Genomic DNA, 18500 nt, shown 5'->3' with positions numbered 1-18500 from the left:
AAGCGCTCCGCCACGGAGCTACGGCCCCAGGCCCTACATACTGAATCTCAACGATGACCCTATAAAGAAAATACGCTTACTATCTTCATTTAGAAGAATGAAGAAATGGAGGAACCCGAGGCTGAGAGAAATCAAGGAACTTTCTAAGGTTACGGCCACCAAGCGGCCCAGCGATGTGGGGAATGCAATGAATGAAGCTCGACTTGGCGACGGGCCTGGGAGACTGGAACTGACCGCGTGGGAGGCACCGGCGCGCACCCCGCAGCAGGGCGCTCAGGGGGGAAGCCAGGGTGCGCCCGGCGCTGCGTGGCGCCGGCTCGCGGCCACAGACCTGGCAGCGCCCTCCGCCGCCTGCCCCGCCGCACGGGAAGCAGGAAGTAGCGGCGGGCGTCGCGCGCGGTGACGTCACGCGGGCGCCGGCGGCGAGGGGCGGGGGCGGAGGAGGAGCGAGCAGCGTTCGGGGGGCGGCTGCACAGTCTCCGGGATCCCCAGGCCTGGAGGGGGGTCTGCGCGCGGCCGGCTGGCTCTGCCCCCCGTCCGGTCCCGAGCGGGCCTCCCTCGGGCCAGCCCGATGTGACCGGGCCCAGCGGAGCCTGAGCAAGGAGCGGGTCCGTCGCGGAGCCGGAGGGCGGGAGGAACATGACATCGCGGAGGTGAGGAGCCCGGAGGGGCCCGGCCGGGGCCTCGGCCCGGCCCCCGCCGCCTTGGCGCGGCCCCGCCCGGGAGGGGGCGCCCCGCCGGGCTCGGACTCGGGCCCCGGGCGCGGGGCAGGCTCCCCGCAGCCCCCTCGGCCTCCCGGGCCGGGGCCCGGCCCGCCGCGCCCCCACCCCTCGGGTCCCCATTCATTTCCTGCCTCCCCGGGTTCCGGCTCCGCAGCCCCGGGGATGCCGGTCGGGACCCGGGCAGGTAGAGCCGCCCGGGGATCCGCGGACGCCAGTGGCCCGGTCGGCGCCGCATTCCTGACCCATTGCCTCATGAGAATTGCCTCATGGTGATTCCGAAATAACCCCGCTCAGTCGCCGAGGCTCCTGGCCCGGGACACGGGGGGGCAGTTGCGCGGGCCTGGGCCCCGGCCGCCGAGCCACTCTGGTCACCCCGCCGCTGGTGTGCACTTGGGGACTTCATTCAGGACCCCTGACCCTTTTGTGTGCATCTCCTCCCCCCCCCACCCTCACGTGCCAGAAATGGAAAAACTGACGGTATCTGCAGCCACTAAAAGTATTTCCTTCCTCTGCGATCTTCGCTTTGCGAGGTGGGAGGGAAGGGAGCTTTATCTAATTATTTAATCCTTCCCTACAGCCTTAAAAGTCAGGTAACTAATGGTTCCCGTTTTACGGATGTGGAAACTGAGGCTCAGAAGCAACGTGCTAGTGAGTGACAGGATTTGAAGCAGGGTCAGAAGGACGATTCGTGAGTTAATGAGGTCCCTTGAAAAGTCATAGCTAACATTTACTTAGCACTTACTAGAAGGCAAATACATTTAATCCTCACAACAGTCCTTTGAGGCCAATACTAGTATCCCGTTCTAAAGATGAGTAAACCGAGTTTCAAGAGTTAGGCAGTTTACCGTGCCACTCAGCCAGTAAGTGGGAGTCAGATTCTCCAGAGTTAATCACCATGTTGCTTTTGTTATTTTTTAATTATTTCTACTCATTTGTAAGCAGTGATTTTGTTGTTAAACACTAGTGGGACCTAGTATCATTTTCAAATAATGATACTGCTACTTGCATCACTCCTTACATACCACTCACACATAAGACCCATTGTCTATTCTTTGCCATGTTGTCCAGTTAATGGCCACTAACTTAGACATTTGAAAAAAATGATTTCAAGCTGTTAGGGCTATTCGAATGAGAGACTTCAAAATATTAGGAATGACTCCTTAAAACACCTGCATGTTATTCATTCATGGATCTGAAATAAAAAGGGAGGGGGAAAAACAAGCTTGAAAACTCTTAGGAAGTGAGTGACTTGGACAGGTCTCTTGGCAAGTGCTTGCAGATCTGGGTAACATATAACTGCGCTTCAACAGAGCAGTGTATAGCCTCAAATGTTCTGATTCTTTAGGGAGCTTTTAAATAAAACAGTTGTCTATTCTTTAATCTGTCAAATAGTCATTGAGCCTTTTGTTCCTTGGGTCTGCTCTTCCAGACAAGTAAGGATCTGCTGCTGCTTTAGGGAACAAAAAGACGGGCTGGGGGTGGGGAAAGGGGCTGGGTAGCAATAGACCCTACATTGTCCAGCTTCTTAGTTTAGAAGCAGGGACGTGTGGCCTAGTCAGAGCAGCAAGTGGTCACAATGATATTTTGAAATGGAGTCATTCCTTGTCCCTCCGTGTTTCATACTCACCTATTATAGGAAGAAATGTATGCCACCTAAAAAATCAGGTTACGAACCTAGCACACATAATTGGTGGTTGTTATTCCTTTTCATTTTTTTCTTCTTGGTAATTTATAACTTGTAATAAACTGTGTATATTTAAGTGTATTATCTGATAATTTTTGACATCTGTATACACTTGGGAAGTGAAGATAATGAACATATGATAATGAACATATTCCTCACCCTCCTGAGGTTTCCTCTGCCCTTTAGATTCCCTCCCTTGTTCTTAAGCACCTACCATTCTGCTTTCTGTTACTGTATATTATTTTGCATTTCTAGAATTTTATGTAAATGCTATTAGTGTGTACTCATTGTGCCTGTTTTTTTATGCTCAACATAATTAGACTGAGATCAGCATGGTAGTGTGTATCGGGTTCGTACAGTATTCCACTGTAGGATAGAATACTGCAGTGTGCTTAGCCACCTACCTGTGAATGAATATTTGGTGTTTCCAGAGTTTGTCACAGTAGGTGCTCCAAATGCTTGTGTACAGAGTTTGTATGGGTACATGATTTCATTTCTCATTGGTAAATGCCTAGAAGTGGAATGACTGGCTCATACAGTAGATTCATATTTAACTTTGTCAGAAATTGCTAATCTGTCACATGCTGTAATCCCAGTGATGTGGGAGGTTAAGACAGGAGGATCCCAAGTTTGAGGTCAGCCTGGGCAATTTATTAAGACCCTGTGTCAAAATAAATTAAAAGGGGCCTGGGGATATAGCTCAGTTGGTAGAGTGCTTGCTTTGCAAGCACAAGGCCCTGGGTTCAATCCCCAGCACCGCAAAAAAAAAAAAAAAAATTAAAAGGGCTGGGTATGTAGTTCAGAGATAGAGGCCCCCTGGGTTCATCCCAGTGTCACCAAGGGAAAAAAAAAAAAAAGGAAAAAGAAAGAAATTTCTAAATCGCTAATCTGTTTTCAAAAGTGATCATACTGCTTACAGTCCCCCACCCCACCCCTGCACAGGAGTTTGAACACAGGGGTGCTCTACTGCTGAACTACACCCCCAACCCTTTTATGTAATTTAGTTATATCTTTATTTTTATGTGGTGCTGCTGAGGATCGAACCCAGTGCCTCACATGTGCTAGGCAAGCACTCTGCCACTGAGCTCCAGCCCCAGACCCCCTTTTTATTTTTTATTTTGAGGCAGTCTCGCTAAATTGCCCAGACTGGCCTTGAACTCATGATCCTCCTGCCTCAGCCTCACGAGTAGCCGAGATTACAGGCGTGCACCACCATACTCAGTAGTTTATGTTCCTACCAGCAGGCTGTGGAGTCGTATGCAGTTCCTCTGCATCCTTCCCAGCACTTAGTATATTCAATCTTTAGGATTTTAGCCATTTTAATAGTTTTATCATTTCACTCTAATTTGTTTTTCCCTAATGATCAATCATGTTGGTTTTCTTTTCATGTGCTTATTTGCTATCCGTATATTTTCTTTGACGATGTGTCTGTTTAAATCTATTGTCCATTTTTTAGTTTGTGTGTGTGTGTATATGTGTGTGTGTGTGTGTGTGGTTCTAGGGATTGAATCCAGGTGTGCTCTACCACTGAGCCACATCCCTGGCCTTTTAAAAAGATTTTTTGTCTTGCAGCAAAAAGTAAAAAAGCATTTATTTTCATAAAATGAAGCTGCTGAGGCTGGCCTCAAACGTGGGATCCTCCTGCGCTGGCCTGGACTAGCAGGATCACAGGGGTGGGCCACCATCCTGGCATTATTTGTTTCCTTATTAGAGAGGGTCAAGGATTCTTTATATGAGTACAAGCCCCTTATCTGAGTTGCAGAGATTTTCTTCCTAGTGGTGACTTGTCTTCACTTTTTTTTTTAAAACAGTGTTTTGAAGAACAGAGGTTTTTAATTTTGATGAAGTCCTGTTTATCAATTTGTTTTTGTATGGATCATGCTTTTGGTATTATTTCTGAGAAGTCCTAGCTTAACCCAAGGCTTTTTTTTTTTTTTTGTCTTTTGTCTTTTACAAGTTTAATAGTTTTAAGCTAACGATTTGCTTTTTTAACCCCCACTACGGGGAACCGAATGTAGGGCCTTCTGTATTCTAGACATCTTTGACCACTGAACTGTATCACCAGCATTTCATATTTTATTTTGAGTCAGTGTCTCACTAAGTTGTCAAGGCTGGAACCTGGCCTTGAACTGTGGATCTTCTTGCCTCTGCCTCCTAAATTGCTGGGATTGCAGGAGTGTGCCACCATGCCTGGCCTGGTCTCTTTCTTGCATGTAGATAGCCAGTGTTTGCCATACTGTGTGTAGAAGAGACTATCCCTGTTGAGTTTGTACCTTTATTGAAAGTCAGTTGTCCTGTTGGGTGCAGTGGTGCTCACCTGTGATCCCAGTGACTTGGAGGCAGAGACAGGGGGATTGCAAATTTGAGGCCAGCCTGGGCAATTTAGTGAGACTTTGTCTCAAAACAGTTAAAAGGACTGGAGATGGAACTTAGTGTTAAAAAAAAAAAGGAAGAAAGGAAAGTCAGTTGCCCTTTATGTGTGGGTCTGTTTCTGGACTCTATTCTGTTCCATTAGGTGTTTGTCTATCCTTATGCCAGTACCACATAGTCTTGATTATTGTAGCTTATTTACTTATTATATATGGTACTGGGGGTTTAACCCAGGGGCACACTACCACTGAGCTATAACCCCCAGCCCTTTTCTTATATTTTTTAAAAATATTTTTTTACTTGTCCATGGACCTTTATTTACTTATTTATAGGTGGTGCTAAGGATTGAACCCAGAGCCTCATACATGCCAGGCAAGTGCTCTTCTACTGAGCCACAACCCCAGCCCCCTTTCTTATTTTATTTATTTATTTATTTTTTTTGAGACAGGATCTCACTATGTTGCTGAGGCTAGTGAACCTCCTGCCTCAGTCCAGAGTGGCTGGAATTTCAGGTGCTATTGTGCATGACCTTATTGTAACTTTATAGTAACGTCTCGAAGTCAGATTCTGCTAGTTCTCCAAGTTTTTTTTTCAGTGCTGGGGATCGAACCCAGGGCCTTGTGCTTGCAAGGCCAGCACTCCACCAACTGAGCTACATCCCCAGCTCTCCAACTTTGTTCTTTTCAAATTATTTTGAATCTAGTATTAATTCATTCAACAAGTGGTTATTGAGCCACTCAGGTTTAGCAGTAAGATAGGCAAAGATTCCCTTTCTCTTGACCTAGAAAGAAAGAATAAACATGAATAAATACAGTAGTTTCAGGTAGTAATAAATGCCTGGGGTAGAGCGACCCACAGAAATGTGAGGAAATGCATTTGGTTTTGGTGGGGAATGTAGGGCACGTTTTTCTTGGGGAAGTTATTATATGAGCTGATACTTGAATGACAAGCGTTATACTGAATTTTGTTGTTCTTAATTATCAAAATGTCTCCTTTTGATTAGTGTCTATAGATTTTTGTATGCATTCAGTAATTAAAATACCTGCATATTCTCTTTACTGATATCTTTTAACATCCTAGGTAGGGAAACTTAGCACATTGAGTAATTGAATGACTCCTAGGTAATTTAGCAGTATTTTTATGGAATTTAGTTTTTTTTTTTTTTTTTTTGTGATGATGTGCTAGGCAAGTGTTCTACCTCTGAACTATCGCCCTAGCCCCTGAATTTAGGACTTTTAGGATTTGAGATTGCTTATATGCCTTACTCTGCACTTGTTCAGCTGACGAAACTACCTGTGTTTAGAATCTCCTCTTAGCATGTGTTACATCATTGACATTTGCTTTTGTTGCTCTAAAAGATATGTACTTGAGCTTGAACTGAGAGGGGCAGAAAATTGAGCTTGTTCTCAGACTCCAGGCTTTTGGTTTATCTACTGCAGGTCAAGTACATTTTGTCCCAGGCTGTCCCTGGTGGCCATGTTTGTTTATCTCCTGTGGGAGTAAATAAACTTGCCTTGCTGAAAAATAACAGTTCTGTGCCTTTCCAGTTGCAACTGGGTTGTCTTTATTAATGTCATGTCCTGATATGAGGCCAGGGTTTTGGCCAGAGTTGCTCAAGTGCAGAGGCTGCTGCTAAGATGACTTGCCCTTCTTGTGCACGGTCAATGTGGAGACTGTGAGGAGTTGCACATGACCCTGAGAAGCAGAGCCAGCTCATGTTTGTGATTGTTACTAGCAGGCCTTGATGTACTTTGTTAGGCAGCTACAGAACAATAGGGACACGGCTTATTCCTCTTTCCTTTGGGAAACAGGCAGCACTTGCGGTCTAATGTTGACATTTTTAAGGAAAAGAAAGGCGAATCCTGGTGTTTATCAGGTTCTGAGGTAGTTATGGATTACACCAGGGTTCGAGATCCCCGAAATGCATTTAGTTGCCCTAAAATGCAGCCTAGTTCATTACTTTGGCTTTGGAGGGTTGTATGCATTTAGCAGACATGTATGTGCTGTGGTCCTTGGCAATACTCATATATGACAGGTTATCCGTGTTTGCAAGGAGCATTGAATTTAGAGAGGAGATAGACTTTTTATGCCAGCATCAAATGAGTTTGATGAAGTTAGTATCAAACTGAAATCCAAAAATGTATCAGTATATGATATACTGGGTTGAATGTATTTATATACTCATATACTGATAAACACATACATACTGTGTATGATTATATATACATATGTGTTTATGTGTCTATAAATGCCTACCTAGAAACATGCACATCCATACAAAGTCTGTTTTTCTTCTTTTTGGTACCAGGGATTGAACCCAGAGCTTTGAACTTGTGATCTGCCTGCCTCAGCCTCCCTCCCAAGCCCCACTTGGAGAAGCCCCAGCTTCTTCTCTTTTCTTTTTTGTGATCCTAGGGATGGAACCCAAGACCTTACATGTGCTGCTGAGCTACACGCCCAGCCCTTTGAGGTCTACTTTAATGATAATGGGATATAGGTGTAAGTCTTTATCATCCCGTTGGCCACAGAAATGAAATACCTGCCATTCATGGAGAAGACTTTATGGTGGGGTTACTACATGCCAGGCCCTGAGCAAGGTGTTGCATGTTCCAGCTCTTAGGAACAGTGCATGTGGATGTGCTGGGGGGGGACACTCTTGGAGTTTTGGAGAGCAGGAGACAGCAAGTGCAGGAGCTGTGAGATAGGGGAGGTAGGTGGGGTGGGGACTAGACCGTGCAGGGATTCTCATTTATTGATTTATTTTGGATGGAACCCAGGGCCTTGTGCATGCCAAGCACATGCTCTAGCACTGAGCTACACCCCAGCCCTGTGCAAGGATTCTTAAGGTCTTCAGTGTCATGTGTACTATGGACTGGGTTTGGATTGTATTTTAAGAGCAGTGCAAAACCATAGAAGGATGTGATCAGGGAGTAGCATGAGCTGATCTATTTAAAAATATCCTTCTGACTACGGGAAGACAGGATTATAGGAGGCAGGAGGGGGTTCAGGGAGAGAGGCTTTGAAGTAGGTAGAAGCAATTTGGAGAAAGACATTTTCAGAGGCACTTTTGTTTTATTGCCTTGTCATCAGAGCAGAGATGCTGACCAGTGAACCTGCCTGAGCAGACTGTGATTTGTACAGACACATCTATACTACCCTGGAGAGCTGCCTTTACAACTTTTTTGTAGCTTCTTACTTAAAATGCATGCCTCTGTTGATTGCTTCTCTTCATGATTTGTCCTTTTCCTATAGTATTAATTTAAAAAATATTTTTTTTTTCCTGTAAAATATTAAAAAATTAATTAGGAAAGATATGTTCTTTCATATGTGTATATATATACACACACACATATACATGTATATTCTTTCTCATATAAATAAGAATATATACATATATAAAAATGTACTGTGTATATATGCATATATATTTTTTTGTGTGTGTGTTTGTGTGAGTGAGAGAGAGAGAGAGAATTGGAGATTGAACTCAGGGCCTTGAGCATGCTAGGCAAGCACTCTATCACTGAGCTACATCCTCAGCTTGAGGAATATTCTTGTGATCTGTAGAAAGTACCAAAGTAGAATGTTCTCCTCAAGAACAAAGATAATAATTTTTCCAGAGTAGGAGGTAAGAAAGAACCCAGGACCACTTTCTGTATAGACAAGAAACAGGTATTAGACTTTGGACTCCTAGCTTTGTTGTTGTTGTTGTTGTTTGTTTGTTTTTCATAGGAAGGACTGAACCTAAGGGTGCTCTCCCCCTGAGCTGCATCCCCAACCCTTCAATTTTTTTTATTTTAAGTAGAGTCTTGCCAGTTTAAACTTGCTTCTTAGTATAGGAGCTTTAAGTTCCTGAAATTGTTGACCTGCTTGACGGTTTCCCCACATTGCTGGGGGAAGGAGAAACATAGATAAAACAGTGTTCAGCATCATTGGATTTTCCTTTTGTTTCATCAGCATTTTAAAAAGCTCACATAAGTTCTTAGCCTCAAAAGCAAAGCCTTTGCAGAATCTGTGTTCATGAATCATGGATTTATATATTTTTATTTATCTTATTGGGCCTTGGACTCTAAGCAGATGTTCTACCACTGATTTATTTCCCCCACCCCCAACCAGGGATTTAGGTTTTTCGTGTGAATTCCTTATAGGTAGTTTGGGTTTGTAAACCCTGTTTTTTTTTTTTTTTTTTTTTTTTGTTGTTGTTGTTTAGTTTTGTTTTTTGGTCCTGGGGATTGAACCCAAGGGTCTTCACCACTAACCACATCCCAGCCGTTTTTTATTTTTCATTTTGTGACAGGATCTCACTAAGTTGCCAGCCTCCTGCCTCAGCCTCCTGCGTCGCTGGGATTAAGGTGTGTGCTACCTTAGCGGCCTGGTTTGTGAGCTCATGCCCTTTATTTCCTAACGCCTCCTCAGCACAAGCTGTGTGTAGGTCCTGCAGCCCACCTCGGAGCTTGACTCGAGGCTCTTTTCACAAGTGCTGGTGGTATGTGGTCGGGCTGAGGGATCCTGGAGGCAGGATGCGGTCAGTCTGGCCAGGGGTCCTACAGGTCCTGGCTGTTGTCTCAAAATGGCAGCAGCCACGTGTAACCAAACCTGCAGGTACTGTGACAGTGAACTTCCAGGCAGCAGCAGGCAGCTAGAGATCCACTGGCAGTCTGCGGTCAGTGTGCTGGCTGCTGTGGGACTATCGGCAGGTGAACCTTGGGCGGTGGGTGATGGGTAGGTGAAAGGCAGGTGATGGACAGGCAAGAGGCAGGCAAATGGTGGATGGTAGGTGCCAGACAGTGAGCAATCTGCACTCAAAAAGTAGTCGATATGCTGGCAGACTGCAGGTGATCATGGTAGACAAATGGGGTAAACAGCAGGGATCGATAAGCAGCAAAAACTGCCTCACAGAGAAACAGATATCCTCTGCTTGAAACCGGAGTTTTGGAGTGACAAGGAACGCAGCCTCCCTCTAGTCCACCATCTTGAATCTATTTGGTATGTGAAGTCTTAATTTTTAGGTGACACTGGGAAATGAACCCAAGGCCTCACACATGCCTAGCACATGCCCTACCTCTGAGCTACACCCCCTGCCTGTCTTCGTATCCTCAAAACTAATTCAGTCAATAGCCATTTGTAAAGGGCCCACTATGTACAGGTGGGAACTGGAATGTGTATCTTCTCACCCTGTCTGGACCCATTGTATTAATGGCCTTGTTGATAAGTGGAGTCATTCTGATTTGCATTTCCCCCTCCTTGCCAGTAAATACAGATGCATTACAGAACATTACAGTTTTTGTTTGTTTAGTTTTTAGTCTAATCCTATTGTGTCAAATTTCTGCTTGGGGGAGGCAGAAGTGTGGAGTCTTTTTTTGGCTTCAGTAGCTAATATCCCAAGTGCTTATAATCCTAGAGACCAGACCTATAAATGAAGATTTCCAATAATTCCCTGTTCCTTTTTACTTTCCCTAACTAAAATCTCAGGGTTTGAATTAATTCTAACTATTCTTTAGAGTGACCAGCGTGCTACAAAATTATCAGTGATTAAACACAAATATTAGACATGTACTTGGGAAGAAGAAGGTTTTGGTAATTACAAATGCCTTTTGGGAAGATAGCCAAGGAAGGAGAGTTTAAAATATATTAAAGCTAACATAGAGGGGTTATGGAATGGAAACTTCAATTTCTAATTATATGTTCTTTGACATAATGTAGAGAGCAAGCCCAGAGCCATGAGGAAGTTTATTGTAGAAAGGCAGTGCACCTTAAGCGACACATCCATCAAGATGGCCTGTGTGAAACCAGCATAATTATGCATGAGAACTGTCCATCCGCACGACACCCACCAGCCTTGATAACCGTAACAACAGTAACACCGGTGCTTATTAAGCCCTTGCTGTGTCCAGCCTGTGTGCTAAATGCTGGGTTCTGTCTCCCTTGAAGACACCATGCTCATCTGTTTGCTTTTAATAACAGGATTGGTATAATTATAAACTGTAAATGAAATAATGCTGTTCGTTTAATAAAAGGGTAAGGAGACGACCACCCCTTATCTCCCGTTGCTGATCCTGCTGATGGGTGAGGTGGCGCCTGCCTGACCTCACCTGCGGCTGTGAAGGTCGCTTTGACAGCAGTTTCTACACCCTCAGTGTCAGCAGGTCTAGGAAAGTGTTATTCTATAAAATATGCCATAGTGAGACCCATCTGAATTCCAAGTCCCACTTTAGAAATAGAGAGCAGAATATCACGGTTAAAACTTGGATTTTTTTTTTTTTCTTAGTTGTAGATGGACACAATACCTTTATTTTATTCATTTTATGTGGTGCTGAGGATCAAACCCAGTGCCTCATGTCATAAGCAGGTGCTGTACCACAGAGCTGCGATCCTAGCCCCTTGGATTTCTTTATTTGATCATTATTTTTTTCTCGGTGTTGAGATTGAACACAGGGCTTTGTGCACAACTGAGCAAGAGCTTTGCCACTTAGCCACACTCCCCAGCCTGAGTTTGATTCCTCAGGTTCACTTTGCCTGTTTGGCACCTGGCAAAACGTTAATTAGATATAGATAAAATTTTAACCAGATATCATGTATAATAACCAACAATATTTTTCCTTATTATCATAGCCAGTTAATAATCACTGGAAAAAGTGTTTGTAATAATATAAGGATAGAGAAATTATCATTTTTGTGATTATAAGGTTTTAAAATTTTATCATTTGTTATGTAATTTACAAGGTTTTTGGTGGTATTGGGTATTGAACCCAGGGGTAATCTACCACTGAGCTAAAACCCCAACCCTTTTAAATTTTTTTTTATTTTGAGACAGGTTCTCACCAAATTGCTTAGGGCCTTGCTAAGTTGCTGAGGCTGGCCTTGAATTTTTGATCCTTCTATCTCAGCCTCCTGAACCTCTGCAATTATATGTGTGCACCACTGCAGCAGGCCTGGTCCTTTTTTAATATTTATTTTGAGATAGGGTCTTGCTAAATTGCTCAGGCTGTCCTGAAACTTGCAATCCTCTTCCTTTATTCTCCTGAGTAGCTGGGATTATAGGCATGTACCACCACACCTGGTTTATTTGGAATTAATTCCAAACTTAGACAAAAGATACGAGAATAGGAATAGTTTATGGAGTTGGGTGTGGTGGCACAGGCCTGTAATCCCAGCGACTCAGGAAACTAAGGCAGGAGATTACAAATAGGAGGCCAGCTTCAGCAACTTAATGAGGCCCTAACAACTTAGTGAGACTCTGTCTCAAAATAAAAGTCGCTGGGGGATGCGACTCAGTTGTAAAACACTCCTGAATTTAATCCCCAGTACCAAAAAAAAAAAAAAGGAATAGTTTCATTTTAGCAACAGACTCTCGCTAAGTTGTTTCAGCTCTCACTAAGTTGATGAGGCTGGCCTTGAACTTGTGATCCTTCTCAAGCCTTACTCAGCCTTCCAAGTCACTATGATTACAGGAATGTGCCATCACATCATGCCAAGCTTCACCAGTATTAATATCTTATCCCATTTGTTTCTTACACTATATGTGTATACAGATACATAATATTTTATGTATTAGACAATACTTTTGTCTAATCTCATATGTTCTGGCTGTGTCAGTGGATCCAGTAATGGACTTCATAGCATTTTCCCCTCTGCAGTACTAGATCTAGTTGTATTTAGTTGTTGGGTTTCTTCAGTCTGGAACATTTCTACAGTCTTTCATGATAGCAATTTTTTAAAAATATGAACTCTTCACTCTTATAAAATAGAAGATCTTCCCTTTTCCTGCTGGAGTGGGATCTTTACTACATTGTTCAGGTTGGCCTCAAACTCTTGCCCCCATGTGATCCTCCTGCCACAGCCTCCTTGCCCAATATCTGGGGCTATAGGTGTGTGCCACCAGGCCCTGCTTGAATTCTCATTTTGGGTTTGTCTGATGTTTCATTGTTTTTCAGTTTCAGCATCCTCAACCAGACTATTATATAGATGATGTGTCCTTAAAGTATCATGTCTGGATGTACATGAAGTCTGTTGATGACTTTAATTTTAATCTTATAAGTGCATAAGAGTTTGTCCAGGCTGGCGCGGGGGCTCACACCTGTAATTCCAGTGACTCTGGAGGCTGAGGCAGGAGGATCTTGAGTTCAGAGCCAGCCTCAGCAACTTAGTGAGACCCTGAGCAACTCAGTGAGACCCTGTCTCTGAATTAAATACAAAATTGGGCTGGGGATGGGCTCAGTGGTTGAGTGCCCCTGACTTCAATTCCAGTACCAAAAAAAAGTTTGTCCATTTTCTCCATTGTAGAAGTACAATGTACAACAACATACATTGCAGTGTTTTTCTAATGTATAAGTGCATTATATAATTTTCTCTATTTTTCTCCCTTGCAAGCAATGGACAGGGAGATAGTTTAAAACTGTACACATACTCTGGTCCTTTAGTTTCTCTTTCTCCTTCAGTTCAATTTCCATGGATGGTTTTTGACTCATCAAATTTTTATTATGTTTGCTATTTGCTTGTTGGAAGTTTTATAGTTTTTAAGGCTATAGCAGTAGGTATTTATTTAATTTTTGTAGTACTGGGAGTTAAATACAGGGGTGCTCTATCATATTCCCAGCCCCACCTTTTTTTTGTACTGGAGTTTGAACCCAGGGGCCTTAACCACTGAGCCACGTCCCCAGCCCTTTTTAGTTTTTATTTTGAGACAGGGTCTCACAAAGTTGCTCAGTCTGGCCTGGACCCTGCTTCAGCCTCCCATGTAGCTGGGAGTATAGGCATGTGTCATTGAACCTGGCTGGCAGTAGGTTTTTAAAAAAAACAGATACTTGGGGGTGGGGGTGGGGTGGATCCTAAAGCCAGGCACATGCTTGTATTGCCAACTGCTCAGGAGATTGAGGCAGGATGGCAGGTTTGAGGCCAGCCTCAGCAACTGAGTGAGACCTGCCTGAAAATAAAACAAAAAGACGAAGGGATGGGCGCAGTAGTGGAGTACCCTTGGGTTCGATCCCTGATGGTACTCCACTCCCCTGAAAAAAAAAAATTAGGAAGAGATGGGTAATCTGGTATTTTATGCTAGATAAAATACATGCTGTGATAACTGGGCTTACTTAGTGTTTATAAAAATGCAAGTTATTAAATGAAAATGTATATACTTCTTTAAAATGTGTATGCTTATTAACTTTATTGAAAAACAAATTTGGAATGTGATTTTTTTTTTTTTTTTGGTATTGTTAAAGGCACTTAATAGAAACATTTTTTTCTTTGTATAAATTAAAGCTTAGAACCAAACGGTTTATATCCTGCCTACTGTTACCCTGGTAGAAAGGTTGCTGACCTATGTAAAGGTGTTTATGACTTTCTTTTCCTCCACCATTCAGCAAACAGAACTTTCCAGTTACTTCAGAATAAATATGAATTCCATTGCTTTAAATGGTATCTGTTTACTGGGCTATACCATGTCGCCCACCTGCAGTTAGTCCTGGCAAAGAACCTCTGCGCCTGTTACTTTGTATCTGTACCGGTTACCGTAATTGCCAGCACACCTTTCCAGGGAGGGGCACAGGACAAAGCTGGATGGAGTGCGGCCAGGGCACCAGCCTGGTTTCGGAGGTGAAGAGAAGTGGCTGAAGAGTTCCTTTCCCCAGTGGGGTTAACTTAGAACACCAAAATCTGGTGTTCCCAGATGCATGGGGAGTTTTGGGGCGAGCTTCTGCCTCATGTGCAGGGGCCGCAGATCTTGACTTGCCAAACTTAAAATGCCTGCGGTAGAATACCGATGGGGGACACTTCCTCCTCAGCGCGGTGGATCGGGTCCGAAGTGACTGTGTAAGAGTGACCGTTGTATTTTGTCACAGGTCTGCTGGGCCTAGCTGAGGAGAGCCTTTGCCCTCTGCAGGCAGCTCCTGGCTCTTCCTGAGCAGTGCCTGGTGCCTGGTGTCTGGGTGGGAGGAGCAGGCATCTGACGGCTCCTGGACGGCTCGTTGACGCTGCTGCCACCACACCACCGGGTTAGAGATGTGAAACCATGTGTACGTGGGAGAGCAGGGACAGCACACCCGCAGGCTGCTCTTCCTTCCCTTCTAGCGACAGATACTTATTAAGGAACTTACTTCTTAGCCAGGGGTTGGGTACACTGGGGAGAGGAGTAGATGTGTCCCCTGACCTCATGGAACTGCAGGTCTAGCCTTTAGCCTGGCTCTTGTAGGAATCTGATTGCACGCCGCGGGCGTGGGAGCTGGGGTTCACTGAGGAGGTGGTGGGGAATCGACTGGGCCCCGAGGGAAAAGTTCAAGCGAAGGCTGCAAGTGGCACATTTGAGGAAATCAGAGAGGTCATCAGAGCGCGAAACTCGCTAGGGACCACATTTTGCAGGGCCCAGCTAAAATCTGTGACTTGAAGTATTTTCTCATGCCTGAAAACAAACTTCTTAGTTCCAAAGGTGAAGTGGAAGGTTTGGTTCATGCAAAGCATTTTACATATATTGATTTTTTTCCATTGAGCAGCCATGCTGTGAGCTAAGATTCTAATCATGGCAGGAAACCCAGCAGCCAGAGTGGAAAAACCTGCTAAATTTAACCATGCCTAGATGAACTTCGGCAGGGAAAAAAGTACAGACAGTAAAAAGGGAAAAATCTAAGACAAATATTTGCCACTTACAACAAAGGGTAATTTTCTGATTCTATCACGAGCTCCTACAAATCAGTAAGGAAAATATTAATAGGAGATGAGCAATGATAAGACGGCAAGTCAGAAAAGGAAAAATAAGTGGTGTGAAAACATTAAAAACAGTTCATTTTTTAAAAGAAATACGTGATGAGGGCTGGGCTCTGGCTCAGTGGTAGAGCCCTTGCTTAGCACGCACGAGGCCTGGGTTGCATCCCCAGCGCTGCCAAAAATAAAAATAAAGAAAGAAGCTGTGTTAAAAAATATGTAACAAAATGGTATCATTTTTCATTAACAGACACAGATAAAAATATTCGATAATATATAGCATTGGTAAAAGAGAAAAAGGGGTTTCACATACAAATTATGTCTTTTCTAGGGCAGTTTGACATTATTTGTCAAATAGAAAATTATATATCTAAATAAAGCATTTTTAAATTTTATTTTTATTATTTTTTTATTGTAAACAAATGGGATACATGTTGTTTCTCTGTACATGGAGTAAAGGCATACCATTTGTGTAATCATACATTTACATAGGGTAATGTTGTTTGATTCTTCTGTTATTTTTTCCCTTCACCCCCTATAAATAAAGCATTTTAAAAAAATTAACTTATGTAGGTAAATGTACATAAAGATGATTGTACAGGATGTGTTCTGCACATTATTTGTAGTAACAAGCATTTGGGACTCACAAGCACTCTAATAGGGATGATTATGGATGGTACATTTATACAATGGAAGGTTGTGTAGACATTACAAAGCATGTACTGATACAGAAAGACTTTCAAGTTTTGCAGGTGAAGAAACTGGGGTGTGCATCAGGAGGATCCCATTTGTGTGCATTGATGTGTGTGTGTGTGTAGTTGCGTTTCCCCAAGCGAGTGTGGAGGGAGTAATGTGTATGCACTCATGCACACATACATAGGCATAGATACATATGCATTTACATATATATACGTGTACATAGAATTTTTTTTTTTTTTTTTTTTTTGTAGTGGGGATTGAACCCAGGGGTGCTGTACCACAGAACTGCACCCTCAGCCTTTTTATTTTTTATTTTGAGACAGGAACTTGCTAAGTTGCCCAGCCTGGCCTTGAACTCGTGATTCTCCCGGCTGCCCCACTGTGCCTGGCAGCATAGGGCGTTTCTTAAAGATGAAGAGACCGCTGTGTGTAGTTACTTCTGACAGGTGCAGCTGAACATCTAAAAGGAAGCTTACATTTTGCCTTGATTCTTTTACCTTTCTGAACCATTATAATGAATGAATCCAAAAGATTTTAGAAAGCTTATTTTTTTCTCAAAAACAAGATAAAAAGGGGGGGTGTGCTCTAAGAAATCAAAGGGGTTAAATGAGAAAGAGAAAAAGAAAAGAAAGAAAGAAAGAAAGAAAGTAAGAAAGAAAGAAAGAAAAGAAAGAAAGAAAATAAATCAGTGGGGCTGGTGAAGTGGCTCCATGGTAGAGCATCCCTGCGTTCAATCCCCAGTATTGGGTGGGGAGACGGCAGTAGCTGGGCCTGTGGTATTTCACTTAATGAAGACTAATAATGGGGCAGGGTGGTGAGAGAGCACAGCAGTGGGGATTTTTCACTTTCCCTAGAGAGGAGAAAGCTTTTTTATCTCCTTTATTCATGGGATAATTATAGGCTTACTTAACTTTAGGATACGTCAAATGCTACAAAATATCCATCTTTATAATTTAAAAAGAATTAGAATCATGTTAGAATTAGAAACAGGGTTTCTTCCTGCAGCTCACTGAAGTAGCCAAACAGCAAAAGACAGACGGAAAGCAGAAAGCTGAAAATAATCGGCAGCTATGAGACCAAACCTAAGCCACTAGTGATCGTGGAATAAGTCCCCCAATTAATGGCTGAGTCAGATGGAATTAAAAAGAAAAATCCAATTGTGTTCTGCTCAGAAAGGACAAGTAGACACAGAAATAATGACAAAGAATAAATCAAACATAGACAAAGGAGGATTTTTGGGTGGTACCAATAATAGGCTAAGTAAAGATTCAAGCTAAAGAATATTAAATAATTTTTTAAGAGTCATTTCACATTGATAAAAGGTATGATCTATGGCAAGTATAGTTAATCTTTTTATGTATTGAAGAGGGGAACAAGAAGCAAACCAGCAAATGAACTATAATAGTTCTAAGGCTGTTTTGCATGCTTTAACTCAACCATTCTCACATCCTATCAAGTAGGCACCATGAGTAGCCACGTTTCATGGGTAAAGAGACTGAGGTAGTCTGTAATCCCAGTGAGTCAGAGGCTGAGGCAGGAAGAGTGTAAGTTTGAGACCAGCCTTAGCAATGTAGTGAGACCCTGTCTCCAAACAAAAGTGAAAAAGGTTGGGGGGTAACTGGGTGTAGTGGTACATACCTGTAATCCCAGTGACTAGGGAGGCTGAGGCAGGAGGATCCCATGCTCCAAGCCAGCCTCAGCAATTTAGTGAGGCCCTAAGCAATTTAGAACCTGTTTCAAAAAAAAAAAAAAAAAAAAAAAAGAAAAGAAAAGAAAGAAAGAAAAAAAAAAAAAAAAACGGGTAGACTGCCCCTGGGGTCAATCCCCAGTACTAAAAAGAGAGGGAGAGAGATTGAGAGATTGATTAATTAGTTTGCCTGGGAGATGGGGCATACTAGAATTTGGAATAGTGCTTAGGCTCTATAATCTGTCTGCTACAGTAACCAAGAAGAGCCTTCAGATCTGCTTTTACTTTTGTTATTATGATTCTTTGCAGTGCTGGGATTTGAATCCAGGGTATTGCATGCTTGGCGAATGCTTTACCACTGACCTACACTCCCAGCCCTTTTTAAAGTTCATTTTTGTAGTATAGTGACCCAAGCTGACCTTGAACTTGGTGATTCTGTGTTGTAGCCTTCTGAGGAGCTGAGATTCATAGCTGTGCTCCTATCTACTTTTAAAGTGTGTTTTTCAGAAGCATTTTCCTGATGTTTCTCTCCATAGGTAGGTTTTAGATGTGCAGATTGAAAATTGTAAGGGTGTAGTTCAGTGATAGAGTGTGCTTAGCATGTTCCGGGCTCTGGGTTCCAATTCCAGAACAAAACAAGACACAAAAACTG

The 18500-nt window shown here is 43.1% G+C and overlaps 1 protein-coding gene across 2 annotated transcripts in view; it reads left to right on the top strand.

Moving 5' to 3' along the window:
- Window positions 1-429: 429 nt before the first annotated feature.
- PTPN11 (protein tyrosine phosphatase non-receptor type 11) overlaps window positions 430-18500 on the top strand; it is an 82665-nt gene continuing 64594 nt past the window's right edge. Inside the window, exon 1 of one of the 2 annotated variants that reach the window (XM_079149583.1) lies at window positions 430-653. In XM_079149583.1, coding sequence (XP_079005709.1) covers window positions 640-653 — 14 coding nt within the window. In that variant the 5' untranslated portion in view covers window positions 430-639. The remainder of the gene's footprint in view (window positions 654-18500) is intronic. The other variant, XM_079149582.1, reaches the window with a different exon arrangement.

This window comes from Sciurus vulgaris (assembly GCF_902686455.1).
Source record: "Sciurus vulgaris genome assembly, chromosome: 8".
Taxonomy (NCBI): domain Eukaryota; kingdom Metazoa; phylum Chordata; class Mammalia; order Rodentia; family Sciuridae; genus Sciurus; species Sciurus vulgaris.
This window is presented reverse-complemented; position numbering and strand designations above follow the sequence as displayed.